General features: G+C 33.8%; 1 protein-coding gene across 4 annotated transcripts in view; it reads right to left on the bottom strand.

Moving 5' to 3' along the window:
* The window catches only part of Tmtc2 (transmembrane O-mannosyltransferase targeting cadherins 2), a 386771-nt gene that overhangs the window by 166857 nt on the left and 202745 nt on the right, over window positions 1–17169 (bottom strand). For all 4 annotated transcript variants that reach the window (XM_020186707.2, XM_074084059.1, XM_074084058.1 and 1 more), the window contains exon 4: window positions 8966–9080. In XM_020186707.2, the coding sequence (XP_020042296.2) occupies window positions 8966–9080 (115 nt within the window). The remainder of the gene's footprint in view (window positions 1–8965; window positions 9081–17169) is intronic.

Here is a 17169-nt window from a genome sequence, read left to right as displayed (position 1 = left end):
AAATAATCACTAGTTTTTACTTTAAATATTTCTCAATAAAGGCTAAAAGTATATTCTGATCAGATCTATTTGTCCTAAAGTTGTATAATAACTGCAATTCTACTAGAACTGAAAATTATTTAGGGACAAATTTTTAAAATATTTTTCTAAGAAAAAAATTTAGTTGCCTGGCCACTTACATCTCAAGTAGAATTTTAAAGGGGCAATTGATATTTTAGAACTAGGAAATATCTTATCCTCCTACTTATACTAATTCATAGTACAACTTATGCTTCATTATATACTATTTGTTCTGATTAACAAAGCTACTGAAATTTGTTTAGTTGAAACACTCTTTTCCTGATTAACAAGTTAAGTAATGTGTCATTAAATTCTTTTACCAATTCTGAAAAAAAGGTTTGTTTCCAATATGTTTGTAATAAAGAGAATATTGAAGCTAAATGCAGTAGCCACGTAGTCTCTAATCTCTGACCTATCTAGTCTCTGAAAGGTTCTCAAAACATAGCTCTAAATATACAAATTGATCCCTGAAATCCTTACTAGGATTGGACTTAGGGTGGTAACTTGGTACTCTACATTTCTCTCATTGCTGCATTCTCCTAAATTACCTCCCCCAAGACAGATTTCCAGAAAGCATGAGCTATATAAACCTTTGAAATCTATACATTTTAGTTACCTAAAGGAGTCTCTTACCCCCTTTGTCTACCATAAACTCTCTATTAAAAACATTTTCTCAAAAATAAAGTCAATGATGTTTTAGCTATAAAAAAATATTTTCTCACTTAAACTGAAGCTCCTAATATAAGGAGATAGGACTAATAGAAGTTTATACCCTCCCTTCCTCCAAAAAAGGGGTATGTACTTGAAGTCCTAAAACCCACTACCTCCTGTTACCCTACATGGAAATAGAGTCGTAATTCATTGAGATGGATGGGCCCCTACTCCAAAATGATAGGCATCCTTATAAGAAGATGATCATGTGAAGACAGAGACATTGTGCAGCTGGAAGCCAAAACATGCCAAAAATTTCCAATAAACCACCAGAAAGTAGCAAAAGAAGAATTCTACAAAAGGTTCAGAGTAGCACGTCCCTGCTGAATTTGAGCTTGATGTTGAACTTCAGTATTCAGTATTCAGAACTGTGAGGCAAAAGACTTCTATTGTTTTAAGCCTCCCAGTTTAGGGTACTGTTACAGAAGCCATAAAAAAGTAACAAACCAATTCTCATTATGAATAAGCTTAGTTCTGAAACTGCAAGAAAATGGACCATCAGACATCTGATTCAAGAAGGCTCTCTATAAGCTAGAATTATTTAGTGACCAATCAAAATATATTATGCAAAGAATGTAGTTGTCAATATTCATTACTAACCCCTAATCACATATTGAAAAATAGGATTCTTTTTCTACTCTGAGAGTTCATTATGAAATCAGCAAATATAGTTAGAAATCCTCTAGGTATGGCAGAATGCAATAATGAAGAAATGCTTTCTTGGCATATCTAGAGATGATCCTAAGCTTTCTTGGCATATCTAGAGATGATCCTAATTTTTCACCTTCTGACTTTTTATTTTAAGAGTATAGTAATTAAATAGCAATATTAAACATTCCATCATAAATCTTAGACTAAACTGCATATAACAGTGGTGTTTCAATCTGTAATATGTTGCTATTCTACTATTTCAATTTCAAGACATGTTTACATGTATATTCATAAGGGCAAGTGTCCTACTGTAGGTTCCCTTTTGTTCTGGCTTGTTTATTTTAGTTTTGGTTTGGGGTTTGCTGTCCTTTAGTGTATGCTTGTTAAATTAAGTGAGATGTTTTGCCATCAGTTTAATATAGCATCATAAACATAAGTGAGAAATTAATTAGCATGGGAATTAACACTTCATTGAAGATTTGACAGAAGTCACTTGAGAAACACCTTGACTTGGATCCTTGAGAGAATTCTTTAATATGATTTTCAAATTTTTTCAAGGTTTTTGATTCAGATTGCCTACCTCTTCTTGGGCCAAGAGTGATCATTTATATTTTTCTTAAAAAAGCACTTGTATTACTCTAACTTGCAATATATTTTAGTATTTTCTTGATTAAGCGTACACAGTATCTGCTTGTAACTGCTTTCTCATTGTCAGCGTTGTGTATTTGAGATTTTCCATTCTCTACTATATATTACTCTTGTCAGCAGTTGATGATTTTTCATCAAAAAGCTCACAGATTTGTGCATTACTACCCATTGTTTCCGCAAATACTAATTCATTACTGTTTTCTTTTTACTGAAGTTTATCAATTTATTTTCTTTTTTCTAGTTTCTAAGATAAGATACTTTTTTAGTTTCATACATTATAGAAAAAAGGACAACTAAGGCAAAATCTCTACTATCCACAGAAATGATTTCTTCATTATGTAAGATAAACAAGAATTAATGATACTACATTAAATTTATTATCTCCCTTATGAAATCTAATGCCTAATGAAATATTCAATACTATTCTATTCAATTACCTGTTTAAATATCATTTGGAACAAACTGACTGAGACAAATCTATAACAATAAAGGGCATCAACTATTTTTTAGCCAAAAAAAATCAATTATATTTCTGAGTGGTGAGCGTACAGTTAAAAGGTTGAAAGTCAACTAGCTATTTAAAAATTTGACAATGAAAATCACTGTGCAATGGCTCAAGTGCTTTGTCTCTGAAAATTTATTATACTTAAAAAGAAAAAACTAGAATGACCATTCAAAACAACTTCTTTTCCTTTTAGGAGTTGAAACAGAACAATGAGTAATTTCTGTATATCAGAGAAAACTACAGAAATAGCACATACATTTCAAAGTAAAACTATCAATTTGTTTAATAGTTTCTAAAATGTTCCTAAGAAAACTTGTCTTTTTTTAACTGATATAAATAATTAGGAAAAAAGTTTGTTCTTAGGAACATAAAATATCAAACGTTTATATTATGGGCTATAAAAGACCTATCTTGGGGCTGAGAATACAACTTAGTGTTATCAGAGTTAGAGCACTTGCCTTGCCTCGCATGTCTGAATTCATACACCAGCACCACTCCACACCCACACCCACACCCACACACACACACACACACACACACACACACACACACACACAAATTATCCTATAAGAAGAACTCCAGGATTGAAGGTGCATGGAGTCCTAGGTGTAATACTAATTTCCAGGGTCTGGGAAATACAGTATGTAATCATTATGCTTGAAACTCTAGTTTCAACCCCCAGACCAGGGGTGGGCGGTGGGGGGGGAAGGTAACAAAAATATGTTTTTGGGATGTATCTCAGTAGTACAGCACTTTCTTAATATGCACAAGTCCTGGGTTCACCCCCAGTCCAGCAATACAACAATATTTTATTAATATTTGATTTGAAAATCTTAAAATATTACATACTAACTTGAAATATAATTATTGATTTTCAGAATTCTGTCAACCACATAGGTCATATAATCCAATATTTTAGAACCATCGCCCAGGTTTTTGGGAAATTTAAGCCTCTTCATTTAAGTTAACAATTAACTGTAATTTTGAAAGCTATTATATTAGTAAAAATATACTCAAAGTATACATGGTACTTATGACATATCCAAATTTTCTACAATTAAGAAAAAAATTGATTTTGTTAATAACCGCTTCTCCAACAAAGAATTTTTTCTGGGAGTTTTTTAGAGCTTTATCCTTATGCATCCATCCACAAAATTATAAGCTAAAGATTTTAAATTACATTTAAAGTGGGATTTCCTAATTGAATTAATTTATGATCTTAGTAAAGAATAAGCCTGCCTGAAACATACTTCCATTTCCTACCCTTACCTAACAGTTACCAACAAGAGTTAGGTAACTTTTTAACCAATGGCTTTTGAGACTGGGGATGCACTCAGTGGTAGTATGCTTGCACAAAACACTAGCTTTCATCCTTAGCACTGCAAAAATGGTGACCAGTGACTATGGATAAGTGAGAGAAAATAAGTTCAATGAAGAAGAGTTGATTGTTCAGCTTACTTTCTCTCCCCCCCCGCCCCGCAAATGTATAGAGAATGGACACCAGAAAAAAACTGGTTATCTCACATTGCAAAGCCAGATACCCTGTGGATACAAAAAAAATTTAAAGAATACAAAAACAGTTAAAGAATGTATGTCAAATGAACAGGTCCTTTTTCATGAAATAAAAACTATTTTAATAAGATAAAGAGGAAAATCTTAATATTTTCATGCAAATAAAACGAGGCAAATTTAAATTGCTTTAAGAAAGAGGGTGGTAAAATATCTGGTGAAGCATGAAACTCAGAGAAAGGTGTGGAGAAGAGACAGTGTAAAGTGGAGAGGGCGTGTTACAAGTGAAGGAAATCCAAGTAACAAAGGAGAAATTAAACACTGAGCAAGTCACACAAAACACCATACTGCATTAGATGGAGATTCTACTGTTAAAAAATCTAGGTTAAAGATAAGGTGAATGTCTGAACAGGAGATTAAACTGAGCTCTTCTGTTTTTTCTAAAATATCTAAATTTTTCTCCATTTATTTTTTAAAACTTTATTTTATATCTACACATTTAGAAAAGGACAATATAAAACATTTGAGTAGATGGAGCATAAATACATGTTAAAAGTTAAAGTTTATTATATGGTGCAAATAATGTATACACATGTGTGTAAATGTAAAAATGATACATGTTGAAACTGTTCCGGGAATCAGGGGAGGGGGGATGAAAGACAGTGTTGGAGGGGGTGAATTCAAGTATGATACATTTGATACATTGTAAGAAACTTTCTAAATGCCACAATGTACCTGCACCCAGAACAACAATAAAAAAATTTAAAGAAAATTAAAGTTCATGAATTTGTTTGATACTTGTCAATATTGTGCAACATTCTTTAAACACAAAACACCTTATTTTACCTGAGACTGATCAATTTCCTACAGAGACCTGGTCCTCATCCATTCCATGCCAACTCTGAAAGAACTGTAAATGAATTTATTCCTGGGTCTCCCTCACACTGCCCACTATCTCATCCAAGAAAACACATATGAACCCATAAGGCTCGTTTGGACAACTTTTTCCAGGATGTATGTAGACAACAAGACAAGAAAAAAAAAAAAGAATTCTCTTTCCTTCCAAAAATTGAGAAGAGTAGGCTATTATATGCATAAAGACACAGAAATCTTATTTCCCATTCCTATAGTTGGAAAAGGAGCAAACCCAGAGGAAACCAGACCCACAACATAGAGACAAATTGCCAAACGTAACAAGTACCTGCATCTAACTACACTTGCATCTAGTCAACCCAAAGTTCCCAGTTATGGGAGTTAATAAAATTTCCTTGTGTTTAAGCAAGTTTAAACTAGATTTCTATGACTACCAAAATCTTCTCATAAATGTAAAAGACAAAGAAAGGGTTTGAGTTGAATTTGCATTTACCAAGTCAAAACATACAATACCTCCTAGAATTTTTCATTCAAAGAATAAAACCAGTATTAACCCACAGGATTTTTAACTCAACACACATGGATATTCTAAATTATCCCATTATTCAGACCTTGCTGGTAATCAGGGGTACATTTGAAGAGGAAGGGAATGAGTCAGTGGAAGAAGAGCAAGCTTTCCCCGTCTATCAGTATCATACTTGTTAACTCTGCTGATTGAGCACACATTCTTTATATGCTTTAACACAAGCAATTTTTTTTTCATTTTTCTTTTATTATTCATATGTGCATACAAGGCTTGGTTCATTTCTCCCCCCTGCCCCCACCCCCTCCCTTACCACCCACTCCGCACCCTCCCTATCCCCCCACTCAATACCCAGCAGAAACTATTTTGCCCTTATTTCTAATTTTGTTGTAGAGAGAGTATAAGCAATAATAGGAAGGAACAAGGGTTTTTGCTGGTTGAGATAAGGATAGCTATACAGGGCATTGACTCACATTGATTTCCTGTGCGTGGGTGTTACCTTCTAGGTTAATTCTTTTTGATCTAACCTTTTCTCTAGTACCTGTTCCCCTTTTCCTATTGGCCTCAATTGCTTTAAGGTATCTGCTTTAGTTTCTCTGCATTAAGGGCAACAAATGCTAGCTAGTTTTTTAGGTGTCTTACCTATCCTCACCCCTTCCTTGTGTGCTCTCTCTTTTATCATGTGCTCAAAGTCCAACCCCCTTGTGTTTGCCCTTGATCTAATGTCCACATATGAGGGAGAACATACGATTTTTGGTCTTTTGGGCCAGGCTAACCTCACTCAGAATGATGTTCTCCAATTCCATCCATTTACCAGCGAATGATAACATTTCGTTTTTCTTCATGGCTGCATAAAATTCCATTGTGTATAGATACCACATTTTCTTAATCCATTCATCAGTGCTGGGGCATCTTGGCTGTTTCCATAACTTGGCTATTGTGAATAGTGCCACAATAAACATGGATGTGCAGGTGCCTCTGGAGTAACAGTCTTTTGGGTATATCCCCAAGAGTGGTATTGCTGGATCAAATGGTAGATCAATGTCCAGCTTTTTAAGTAGCCTCCAAATTTTTTTCCAGAGTGGTTGTACTAGTCTATATTCCCACCAACAGTGTAAGAGGGTTCCTTTTTCCCTGCATCCTCGCCAACATCTGTTGTTGGTGGTGTTGCTGATGATGGCTATTCTAACAGGGGTGAGGTGGAATCTTAGCGTGGTTTTAATTTGCATTTCCTTTATTGCTAGAGATGGTAAGCATTTTTTCATGTGTTTTTTGGCCATTTGAATTTCTTCTTTTGAGAAAGTTCTGTTTAGTTCACGTGCCCATTTCTTTATTGGCTCATTAGTTTTGGGAGAATTTAGTTTTTTAAGTTCCCTGTATATTCTGGTTATCAGTCCTTTGTCTGATGTATAGTTGGCAAATATTTTCTCCCACTCTGTGGGTGTTCTCTTCAGTTTAGAGACCATTTCTTTTGATGAACAGAAGCTTTTTAGTTTTATGAGGTCCCATTTATCTGTGCTATCTCTTAGTTGCTGTGCTGCTGGGGTTTCATTGAGAAAGTTCTTACCTATACCTACTAACTCCAGAGTATTTCCTACTCTTTCTTGTATCAACTTAAGAGTTTGGGGTCTGATATTAAGATCCTTGATCCATTTTGAGTTAATCTTGGTATAGGGTGATATACATGGATCTAGTTTCAATTTTTTGCAGACTGCTAACCAGTTTTCCCAGCAGTTTTTGTTGAAGAGGCTGCTATTTCTCCATAGTATATTTTTAGCTCCTTTGTCAAAGATAAGTTGCTTATAGTTGTGTGGCTTCATATCTGGGTCCTCTATTCTGTTCCACTGGTCTTCATGTCTTTTTTTGTGCCAGTACCATGCTGTTTTTATTGTTATTGCTTTGTAATATAGTTTGAAGTCAGGTATTGTGATACCTCCTGCATTGTTCTTTTGACTGAGTATTGCCTTGGCTATTTGTGGCCTCTTGTGTTTCCATATAAATTTAACAGTAGATTTTTCAATCTCTTTAATGAATGTCATTGGAATTTTGATGGGAATTGCATTAAACATGTAGATTACTTTGGGGAGTATCGACATTTTTACTATGTTGATTCTACCAATCCATGAGCATGGGAGATCTCTCCACTATCTATAGTCTTCCTCAATCTTTCTTCAGAAGTGTATAGTTTTCCTTGTAGAGGTCTTTCACATCTTTTGTTAGGTTTACACCTAGGTATTTGATTTTTTTTGAGGCTATTGTAAATGGAATTGTTTTCATACATTCTTTTTCAGTTTGCTCATTGTTAGTGTATAGAAATGCTAATGATTTTTCTATGTTGATTTTATATCCTGCTACCTTGCTATAGCTATTGATGGTGTCTAGGAGCTTCTGAGTAGAGGTTTTTGGGTCTTTAAGGTATAGGATCATGTCGTCTGCAAATAGGGATATTTTGACAGTTTCTTTACCTATTTGTATTCCTTTTATTCCTTCTTCTTGCCTAATTGCTCTGGCTAGGAATTCCAGTACTATGTTGAATAGGAGTGGAGATAGTGGGCATCCTTGTCTGGTTCCTGATTTTAGAGGGAATGGTTTTAGTTTTTCTCCATTAACACAAGCAATTTTTAATGAGGAATGCATGTATTAAGAACCAGTGTATATAAGAAAATGACAGTGAATAATACTGAAATACATCATATCTGTATAAGAATAAGACACAAGGAAACTCAGTGAAAACTTTAAACAATATGGGGTAGGAGGAAAAGGGTAACGAAGAGTAACAGAAGAAGTTAGACTGATTAAGGCACAATATATTGATAGGTAAAATACTAAGGTAAAACTCCATTGAACAATGAGCACACAGAGAAAGACAAGAATAGAAAACAGGTCATGTTAAGGGGAAGGCACTAGTGGGAGGGGGAGGGTAAATTAAGGTAATGGAGGGTTGAGTAAGGTTGATGTATTTTCTATACATGTATGAATATTAAACGTGTGGAAGTCATTTTAAGGAGAAGGAGAATAATGGAGGGGATAAACCAAACTGGAGTACATTGTATGCAAATGTGGAACTGTCACAACAAACTCTCCTAAACAACTATTATATACTAATAAAAACTTTTTTAAAAAGAACCAATGCTCAATTATATACATATCATACATAAAGGCTTATTTAATGAGCCTTCCACATCCACCATAATGGATCATAGTTTTTGAAAAACTGAAAGCACTGAAATCAACTTTTATGTTATAATATGGTATACTACTTCAAAAAATTCAGCCATAATACATCAATACACAGATATACAGATGATGTGGTTCAAAGCAAAGAAATCACAAATATGCCCCACTAATCTCAGAAGCATGATTAATGAAAAGATTATTTCAGGAAAACAGCTATCATCATCTCCATTTTCAGTAGTCAAATCAATAGTCCCTCTCATGATAGGTTTCAAAAGTGAACCAAACCAGAAAAAGCAAGGCATACTCACAAATTATAAAGCATATCAGCCATGTTGCTGCGGTAGTACAAAGCATTTCGATAGGCGTTTTCAGCTTCAGAAATTTTACTCTGACTCTTCAGAACATTTCCAAGGTTACCCCATGCTGGCAAGAAGAAAAAGAAGTATCCAGGCTGAGCATCAACCCAATTATACATGATATAATATCAATCCATCAGGAGGTACCACAGGGAGGCAAAAAAACTTTCATAAAACATTTTTAAGAAGGAAAATTTATTTCCATTATACTCTAATGTTTCATCAAACCAGAAGATTAAATACAAATCAAAGCCTAAATATAATCAAAGCCTAAAAATAATTAAAGTAATTATTATGTCTCAAAGCTGATATACACACAGTTCTTCACTAGGCCAAGAACAATGTTATCTTAAGATCACCTACAAAGACTTCATGTTCTTTCAAGTTTCTACAGGGTATCTTCATGGTCTGAAATTATTTTTTACTTACTTGTCTAGAAACAGTAAGAAATGATCTTAAAATAAAGATTTCATTCAAGTATGAAAAAAAGTGATAAATGCCACAGATGATTGGGACATGAAAAACAAAAAACCTAAACAAGATCAAAGCTACCAAGAGGCTTAATAGGTGTCCAAATGTGCAAACAAAACATTATTCTTCTTAAAATTGTTAAGTACATATGGTCTGTTCAAATATAATGCTCTTTTATCCCCTTCTTACCAATGCTTTACTTCAGGGAACGTTTTTCTTCATACATACTACATTGAAAATTATGTTTTTTCTGTAGACTATTTTGTCCTCAAATAATAATGATTTTCTCAATATTATAAAGAACAAAAGACACAGCATCTGTAACTGCCCACACAGCATCGCTCTCAAACAGGTATAGCACTCAATAGACTAAGTCTCTCAATACCGACTAGTTCCCTCTCCAAAAGGAGATGTGGTGTTGATTCCTGAAACCTGAGTCTTCACCTAGCAGGAAGATGGAGATGAGAAGACTGATTTTCTGTGTGTACAGCTATATTTATTTGGGTGATTTTTGACTATAGCTAAAGAACAAAAGGGGTTTCAAGATAGCAATTTTTAAGGCAGAAAAAAGGGCTAGAATCTTTCAACCTTAGATTTGCCTATGTTCCTGTAATTTAAGACTCCCATGCCTCTGTTTACTCAACTGTGAAATGGGAAATTATTAGCGTCTCTCTTAGACTTTTTGAGGTGAATTAAGTGAGTTAATATATACGACATTTAATGAAGCACCTAAAACATGATAAATAGTCAATAAATACATCCTCTTATAATTGATTTTTTTTTGAAGTACTAAGGTTTGAACTCAGGGCCTATAACTTGAGCCACCCCACCAGCCCTTTTTTGTAATGATTTTTTTGAGATAGGGTCTTGTAAACTATTTGTGGGTCTGTCTTCAAACCATGATTCCAGATCTCTGCCTCCTAGTAGCTAGGATTACAGGTGTCTGACTTATCATTGATGTTATGGCTGATACTCTGGGCAATTTACAATAATCAATTACTACATATTGAAATAATATTTACTATAATACATATTGTGTCCTTATATTGCCTACAGAGAACACTAATATTTTACATTTGGAAACTTACATTTCTGATGGAAAACAGAGGAAAACCACTGAATTCTTACAAATCTGATACCAAATGCTTTGCCATACACTTCACGTCATCTCATAAACCTCTCAACACAGACCTGTACATAAACCTTATGCTTTACAGATGAGGAAACAGACTCAAAGCACAAAAGAAGTTGCCAAGTTAAAGTGACTCTAGTGGTAGAGCACCTGCTTAGCAATCACAAGGCCCTGAGTTCAAACCCAGTACCGCCACCAAAAAAAGAAAAGAAAAAAGGCCCTTTGTTATTGTTTCCAACTACAGGGCTAGGGGCATGGCTCAAGTGCTTGATCACATAGTCTAGAAATCATAAGGGCCTGTGTTCAAACTCCAGTACTGTCCTCGTAAGCCTCAATGCTAAAGTATTAGAGCAGAAATTCCAATGCAAAGTTGGACATTTTCAAACCACTTCTACCCTGTAATCAACATTCTCCTACCATGTGTCTACTTTTACTGCAAACCAACACCCACACATTATGAATTAGGCCTTGGTTTTATGAATCCATATAAAATTGTATCCTTATATTGAAAAATAAAACATTAAAAAATATTATCAACTTGAGCTACTAAATAAATGCCAGGAAATAAAAATAAGGAAAACAGTAGTAAAATAAGATAAAATTATTATCAAATTTAATACATAAAATGCTGCATGTATTTTATATCTACTATTTCTCCCCCTCAAAATAAAGTACGCCTCTAGGGAACTTCTTAATACTTAAGCTAGTTTTCAACCTACTTCATTTCTCTAAAGTTGTGCTTTGATTACAGGATTAGTAAATGAAATTAGATTTATGTTGAAATTACTCCTGAGAAATGCATCCAAATCCTAATTAAGCATCAAGAAAACATCATTATAATGCTATTCCACCTAAGTCAAAGTCTTAGAAGACAGATGCTGAAATAAATCTATCTATCCATCTATCTATTATCTATCTATCTATCATCTAGCTATATAGCTATCTATCTAGCTATCTGTTTATCTATAGCAAGTACTTAGTTGGTTTGAATACTGCAAGGGATATTTCCAAAGGAAAATTTAATTTATTATTGAATTATAAGTATCATTGCTAGGTACTTATAATAATAAATTAACAAGTACTTCTCTTAATAGTCAGCATTTCCTATTCATATCTAGTATATATGTTCAGTCATTTGGTTTTGTGTTCATTATTTCATTTATAAGTGTAATCATTCATTAAAAAGATATTTATTAATTACTTTTTGTGCCAGGATGTTTATTGGGGGCTAGGCATTCAGTACTGAAAAAAATTACCAATGTAATTGGTTAATCATGATTGTCAACTTGATAGGATTTAAGAAGATTAGAAAAGCACACTTCTGGGTGCTTCTTTCAAGATGTGTCCAGATAGCATTAGACAGACTAATGGAAGGTGGTATAATGGTGGAAGACAGGGACTAGATGGAAGTTTTGGGTTGCTGGGGTATGTCCTTGAAGGATAGTTTGGAATCCTGGTCCTTTCCTCTGTCTCTCTCTTCCAAATACTACAAAGAATAGAAGAGAAAATAAGATAATGTCTAATTTAGATGTGATAGCATGGAAAAAGGGAAATAGGTGAGCTCTAAGAACTAAAGGATAAAGAGTCAACTGTGGGGAGCAGATTATGAGAAGCCAGTGAGAACTTGACATAATCACAGTTGTAGTCAGTGATCTACAAGCTGAGTTTGGCATGGCTCCAGCTGCAGAAGAAAGCAAGAGGCAAAATGCAGCATAGCTGCTTTTCCTAAGTTGTTTAAGTTCAGAGAAGTAGGAATGCAGGTTTCTCTTGTTCAATGTCATGCCCCTCCCCAAGAACTCTTGTTCTACCTCCTTGTTTACCACTGTATAGAAAAGACTTGCTGAAGGAGGATGTGAGTTTTTTTGATGGGGGACTGATAGGTTTTTCCATGGGGGATTGGACTGATAGGCAGGCTGCTTGTGAGAATGATGTTGCTGCTGCTGAGTTATGCTAGAGATTAGAGGAAACATCGGACAGTGCAAGTCTGAGGGCCAAGACTTTAAGAGAGATTAAAAGGAAACATGGGACATTGCGAGTCTAACAAAAGAGACTTTAAAGAATAGAAAAGAAAAAATACTTTAGAAGTAAGGTTTTAAAGAAAGAGAAAAGAAACAAAGTAAAAGAAGAGAAAGAGAAAAGAAGCAGGAGAACAGGAGCCCAAGAAAGCTCTCGAGAGTCAACCTTGTAAAGATTGCTGATTCTAAGTTGGGAAAAATAGAACAAAGAATGAACTGATATTGTTTAGTAACAAAAATCCAGTCAGGTAAGTGGCTGTAAAGTGAAATGGAAAGACGAGATGAAGTCACAGATATAAGCAGGGCTGCAAAAATAGGGTCTGGCAAGGCACAGGAAGATATTTGGGGCATGTGTAGTTATTGACAATGTGTTCTTCATGGTGTAGTTTTATGATATGATTTAATACTTTGAAAAGGTAACTCTTGACTTCTATGCAGAGAGGCCACTCACTGAAACAGAACAAGAGCAAAAAGGAGACCAACCAAAATATAAATACAATAATCCAGTGGCAAGGTCAGAATGGCTTCCAAGAAGATGGTCATCAGAGGAGAAGGTTATTTCAAAGTGAAGAAACAACTGAAAAATTAGAAGTTGTCCGCAAGGCTAATCATGGCATTGCTGCAATATATAAACTAAGTTTCTTGCTTCTTGTCCAAATGGAACACTGTCCTATCTTTATGATTAAAGCACTGCCAACAGTGCCTGGGAAAAGAAAAAGCACCTTCTCAAATTAATTATACATTATAAGACAATTTAATTGCTTATGGATGAGAAAAGAAATAAAGAAAGAAAACAAAAAAAGAGTAGCCCTTGATATCCAGAACTAATCAGACACTCACCAAAGGGCCATTTGTTCTCCTAATGTACATAAAGATTCTTAGAGAAAACAAGTTTCAGACAAGGTTCATTTTGAGGCCATGATGAAATGACACAAAGCAAGACCACTTCAGAATTTCATCAAAACATGAAAAAGAAAAAGATCATTGTAGAAATCATAAAATACCAAACATCCCCCTTTCTTGATAAATGAATGAATTTTTTATTCAATATTAGGAAAAAACCTTACTTCCTTAGACCCCCTTTGAAATCATTCAACCACAGTCAAAATCCTACAAAACACATACTGATAGATCCCAGGGTTCAACATGGAATAATATTCCCTCTCAAGCAAGAAATAATTTCTCAAGCAAGAAATAAACTTATTTTATTCCAGTCTGTTCAGGTAGTCTTTGGCCAAGGGGAATTAAATAGAGGATTCCATCATGTTCAAATGAAAAAACAATTCCTTTTCAAAATCATTTCTTCCTTAGATAATTGTTCTTCAATGTTATGTTGATCAAAATATAGAATTGAGATCTGTGAAGAACAGCCAAAATTAAAACTAAAATTGTCACAAAATTTTTTTTGGTGTGAAAACTGCTATCAAAATTTCTAATTCTACTTGCAAATACATATGATTGATTTTTTTCATCAATGCTATCAATAGATGCTAACAGAAGGAAAAGCTGACTTGTAAAAGTATAAAGATATCCTAGAGGATTTAACCTAAAGTAAAAAAATCCTATTGGTAGGCAACAAAATAGCAATTATTATCATAAAACTGCTCATATTTCATGTTTCAATGAAAAAACAAACAGTGAAAAAATCATACTTGAACTGAGAAAATATTTACACTTCATCTAATGCAGACAAGTATAGTTTAAAGGAAAATAAAGCAAAATATAAAAACATATACTTTAAAAGGCTCAATGTGATGATTTCACTTCTTTATAATTAATGTACAGAATTAGTCAGGTATCAGATTCTGGGATTTAATTATTTTTCACTTACCTGAAAATTCTGATCATATTAACAAGTCATGTTTTTAGCATCATGCAATTTTTCAATCTGATCTCACAACTTAAAAATATCCAAACCAAAACCTAAGAGTTATAGAAGAAAAGTCCAAGACTTGTGGACAGAATAATTTAACATTATAAAAATGTCAATTCTATAAAATTAACCCATAATGTCTACATAATTCTAACCAATATTTTAGTATCATTTAAGAAATTCATAAAATTTATCTTAGCCACAATACATGAGAGAAAAATTAAACTGTGTTTTTAAACAATGTTCACCAAATACAAAGGTAAACTTGAGAGGGTTTAAAAAGTTAGAACTGAAAAGGTAAAATAAATGGAGGAATATGTAGAAAAATTTCTGTAGAATGGAAGAGGACCCCTTAAAAAGACCCTAGAAAAATTCAAAAGCAAAAAAGTTAAGAAATTAGAAATGAAGGGCTACTATTTATTGAATGACACTATGGACAAAGTTAAAAACACATGATATTCTAAGAAAAGATACTTTGAACATTTCAAAAGACAAGGCACTATATTTAGAAAATAAAAGAATTTTCACCTACAAAGAAAAAGGAAACAGATAAGGAATCCAATAGGAGAAAAAAATGGGCAAAGGTAGGAACAGGAAAGTACAAAAAAGGAAACCAAAATAAATAACCACATATTTAAACTAATACAGTAGTAGACAAATTTTGTAGTAGCCCAGTGAAATGTAATCAGATAGGTTTTATAGCCAGACTGACAAAAATGCAAAAAATAAATGGAGCTAAGAACCGGTAGAGAACTCCTAGGGATATTTCCGAAAGAACGTGACTCATGTTATTACAAAGGCACCTGCACACCAATGTTTATTGCAGCACTATTCACAATATCCAAGGACGGAAACAGCCAAGATGCCCTACTACTGCCAAATGTATTAAGTAAATGTGGTATTTATACACAATGGAATTTTACTCAGTCACAAAGAAGAATGAAATTTTGTCATTCGCAAATAAATGGATGGAACTGGAGAACATCATCTTAAGCAAAGTTAGCCAGGCTCAGAAGGCCAAAAATCACATGTTCAATCTCACATGTGGATTATAGAACTAAAACAAATGAGTAATATTACTGGACATGGGTTGCACACTAAGGGGAATACATGCATGGGAGTAAGGAATAGGGAAAGGGAAGGAAACCTAAAGCTTGAATGTGGTTTATGTGCCCATTGTAGAGGAGTGAATATAGTAATCTTATTACTGACAGAAGCCACTATGGGAAGGGGACTAGAAAGTAGTGAAGAGGTCTGGTAGAGATGAACCAATTTGGGTTGCAATACACATAATTAAGGAAATCACAGATAAGCCATGAAAAGGAAATCCACTCCCAGAGAAATACTCACCTAAGAGAACATGTAAGAGGGTATTTAATGAAAATATAGGTGTTGGTCAACAGTGGGAAATAACCAATGTGTCTCTTTCCATCATGGGAGTATGAGACAGGATGTACTTTACAGATTCCTATGCAGCAGTTAAGACCTACAAATACTATGAAAATACTGTAACATGAATGGGGTATAAAACCCTATAAAGAATAAAAAATATAAATGCATTGTGTCATCACATTTATAAATTTATAAATAGTAAAAATTGATTCATATGTAAAACATCAAGTATTTCATCAGTACAATGGGATATAAGTAGAATGCAGCTGTTTTTATTAGACTAAGTAAGTTTAAAGCACTAATGATAACACTGAGTTTTAGCTCCTAAATAGCAGAGTTAATGACAAGGAAGATATAGATTTGCTCCCAGGCATATGTATATTACAGGTAAGGCTTCTTTACCTCCCCAATATTTAGTTTGAATACAATAGTATAGTACTCAATATGTTTTACATGTATAAGAACTAAAGGATAGTTAGAAAACAAAACAAAATTATTTAAATGAGTCATCTTGTCAGAGCCACTAGGAGCAAATAAAACTCAGCCACACCAAAATAAAGCTATTTGGTACCCATATTTATAATGTTTTCAAGATCAGAGAAAAATTAACACTGAACAATGAAATTACATTTCTTTGGAAATGAAATATTAAAATGTCCTGTCAACACTGAAAACAGAACATATACAACCTGTGTCAATAAACAAAGATGCTGGGACTTAAGCACATTTATCAAGATCTTCTTAGTGCTGTGAAGAACTTACACGTGACACAGATTTAATAAGCATTGTTTTAAAAGTATACGACCTATTTCGTGACACTTGTCATACATGAGTACACTGAGGAAAAGCAAACAGATGCTTCCATATGTCACTGGATAAACTCTAGGAAATCAGATCTGTGAAGTTATTTTATTTTCAAGAAGAAACAGAATGCTTTTGTTAAAAATTCAAGAAGTGAAGTCCAATCACTCTTACACCTCAAGGACCCTTACCATTGATATTCAATTACTCTGAAAAGGTATCCACTTACTCAGAAACTTGATTTTAATTTACAATGAAAGCTCCTCTTGTACTTAGTCCACAATCTGCCATGGTTTATTTTATGTTCTTTGAAAGACAGAAGAACAATTAAATATTCCCATCCTGCTATAGTTGTTCTAAGGAGAAATTCAAATGTGAGGTCCCTCTAGAAATTCTGTAAGTGATCTGTAGCAATAAATACTTCTAAACTTTTCGAAAAATCTTCATTCAAAGTCACACACACACACACATA

The sequence above is a fragment of the Castor canadensis genome, chromosome 8, assembly GCF_047511655.1.
Source record: "Castor canadensis chromosome 8, mCasCan1.hap1v2, whole genome shotgun sequence".
Lineage (NCBI taxonomy): Eukaryota > Metazoa > Chordata > Mammalia > Rodentia > Castoridae > Castor > Castor canadensis.
The sequence above is the reverse complement of the archived record's forward strand: the minus strand, read 5'-3'. Positions and strand labels throughout refer to the sequence as shown.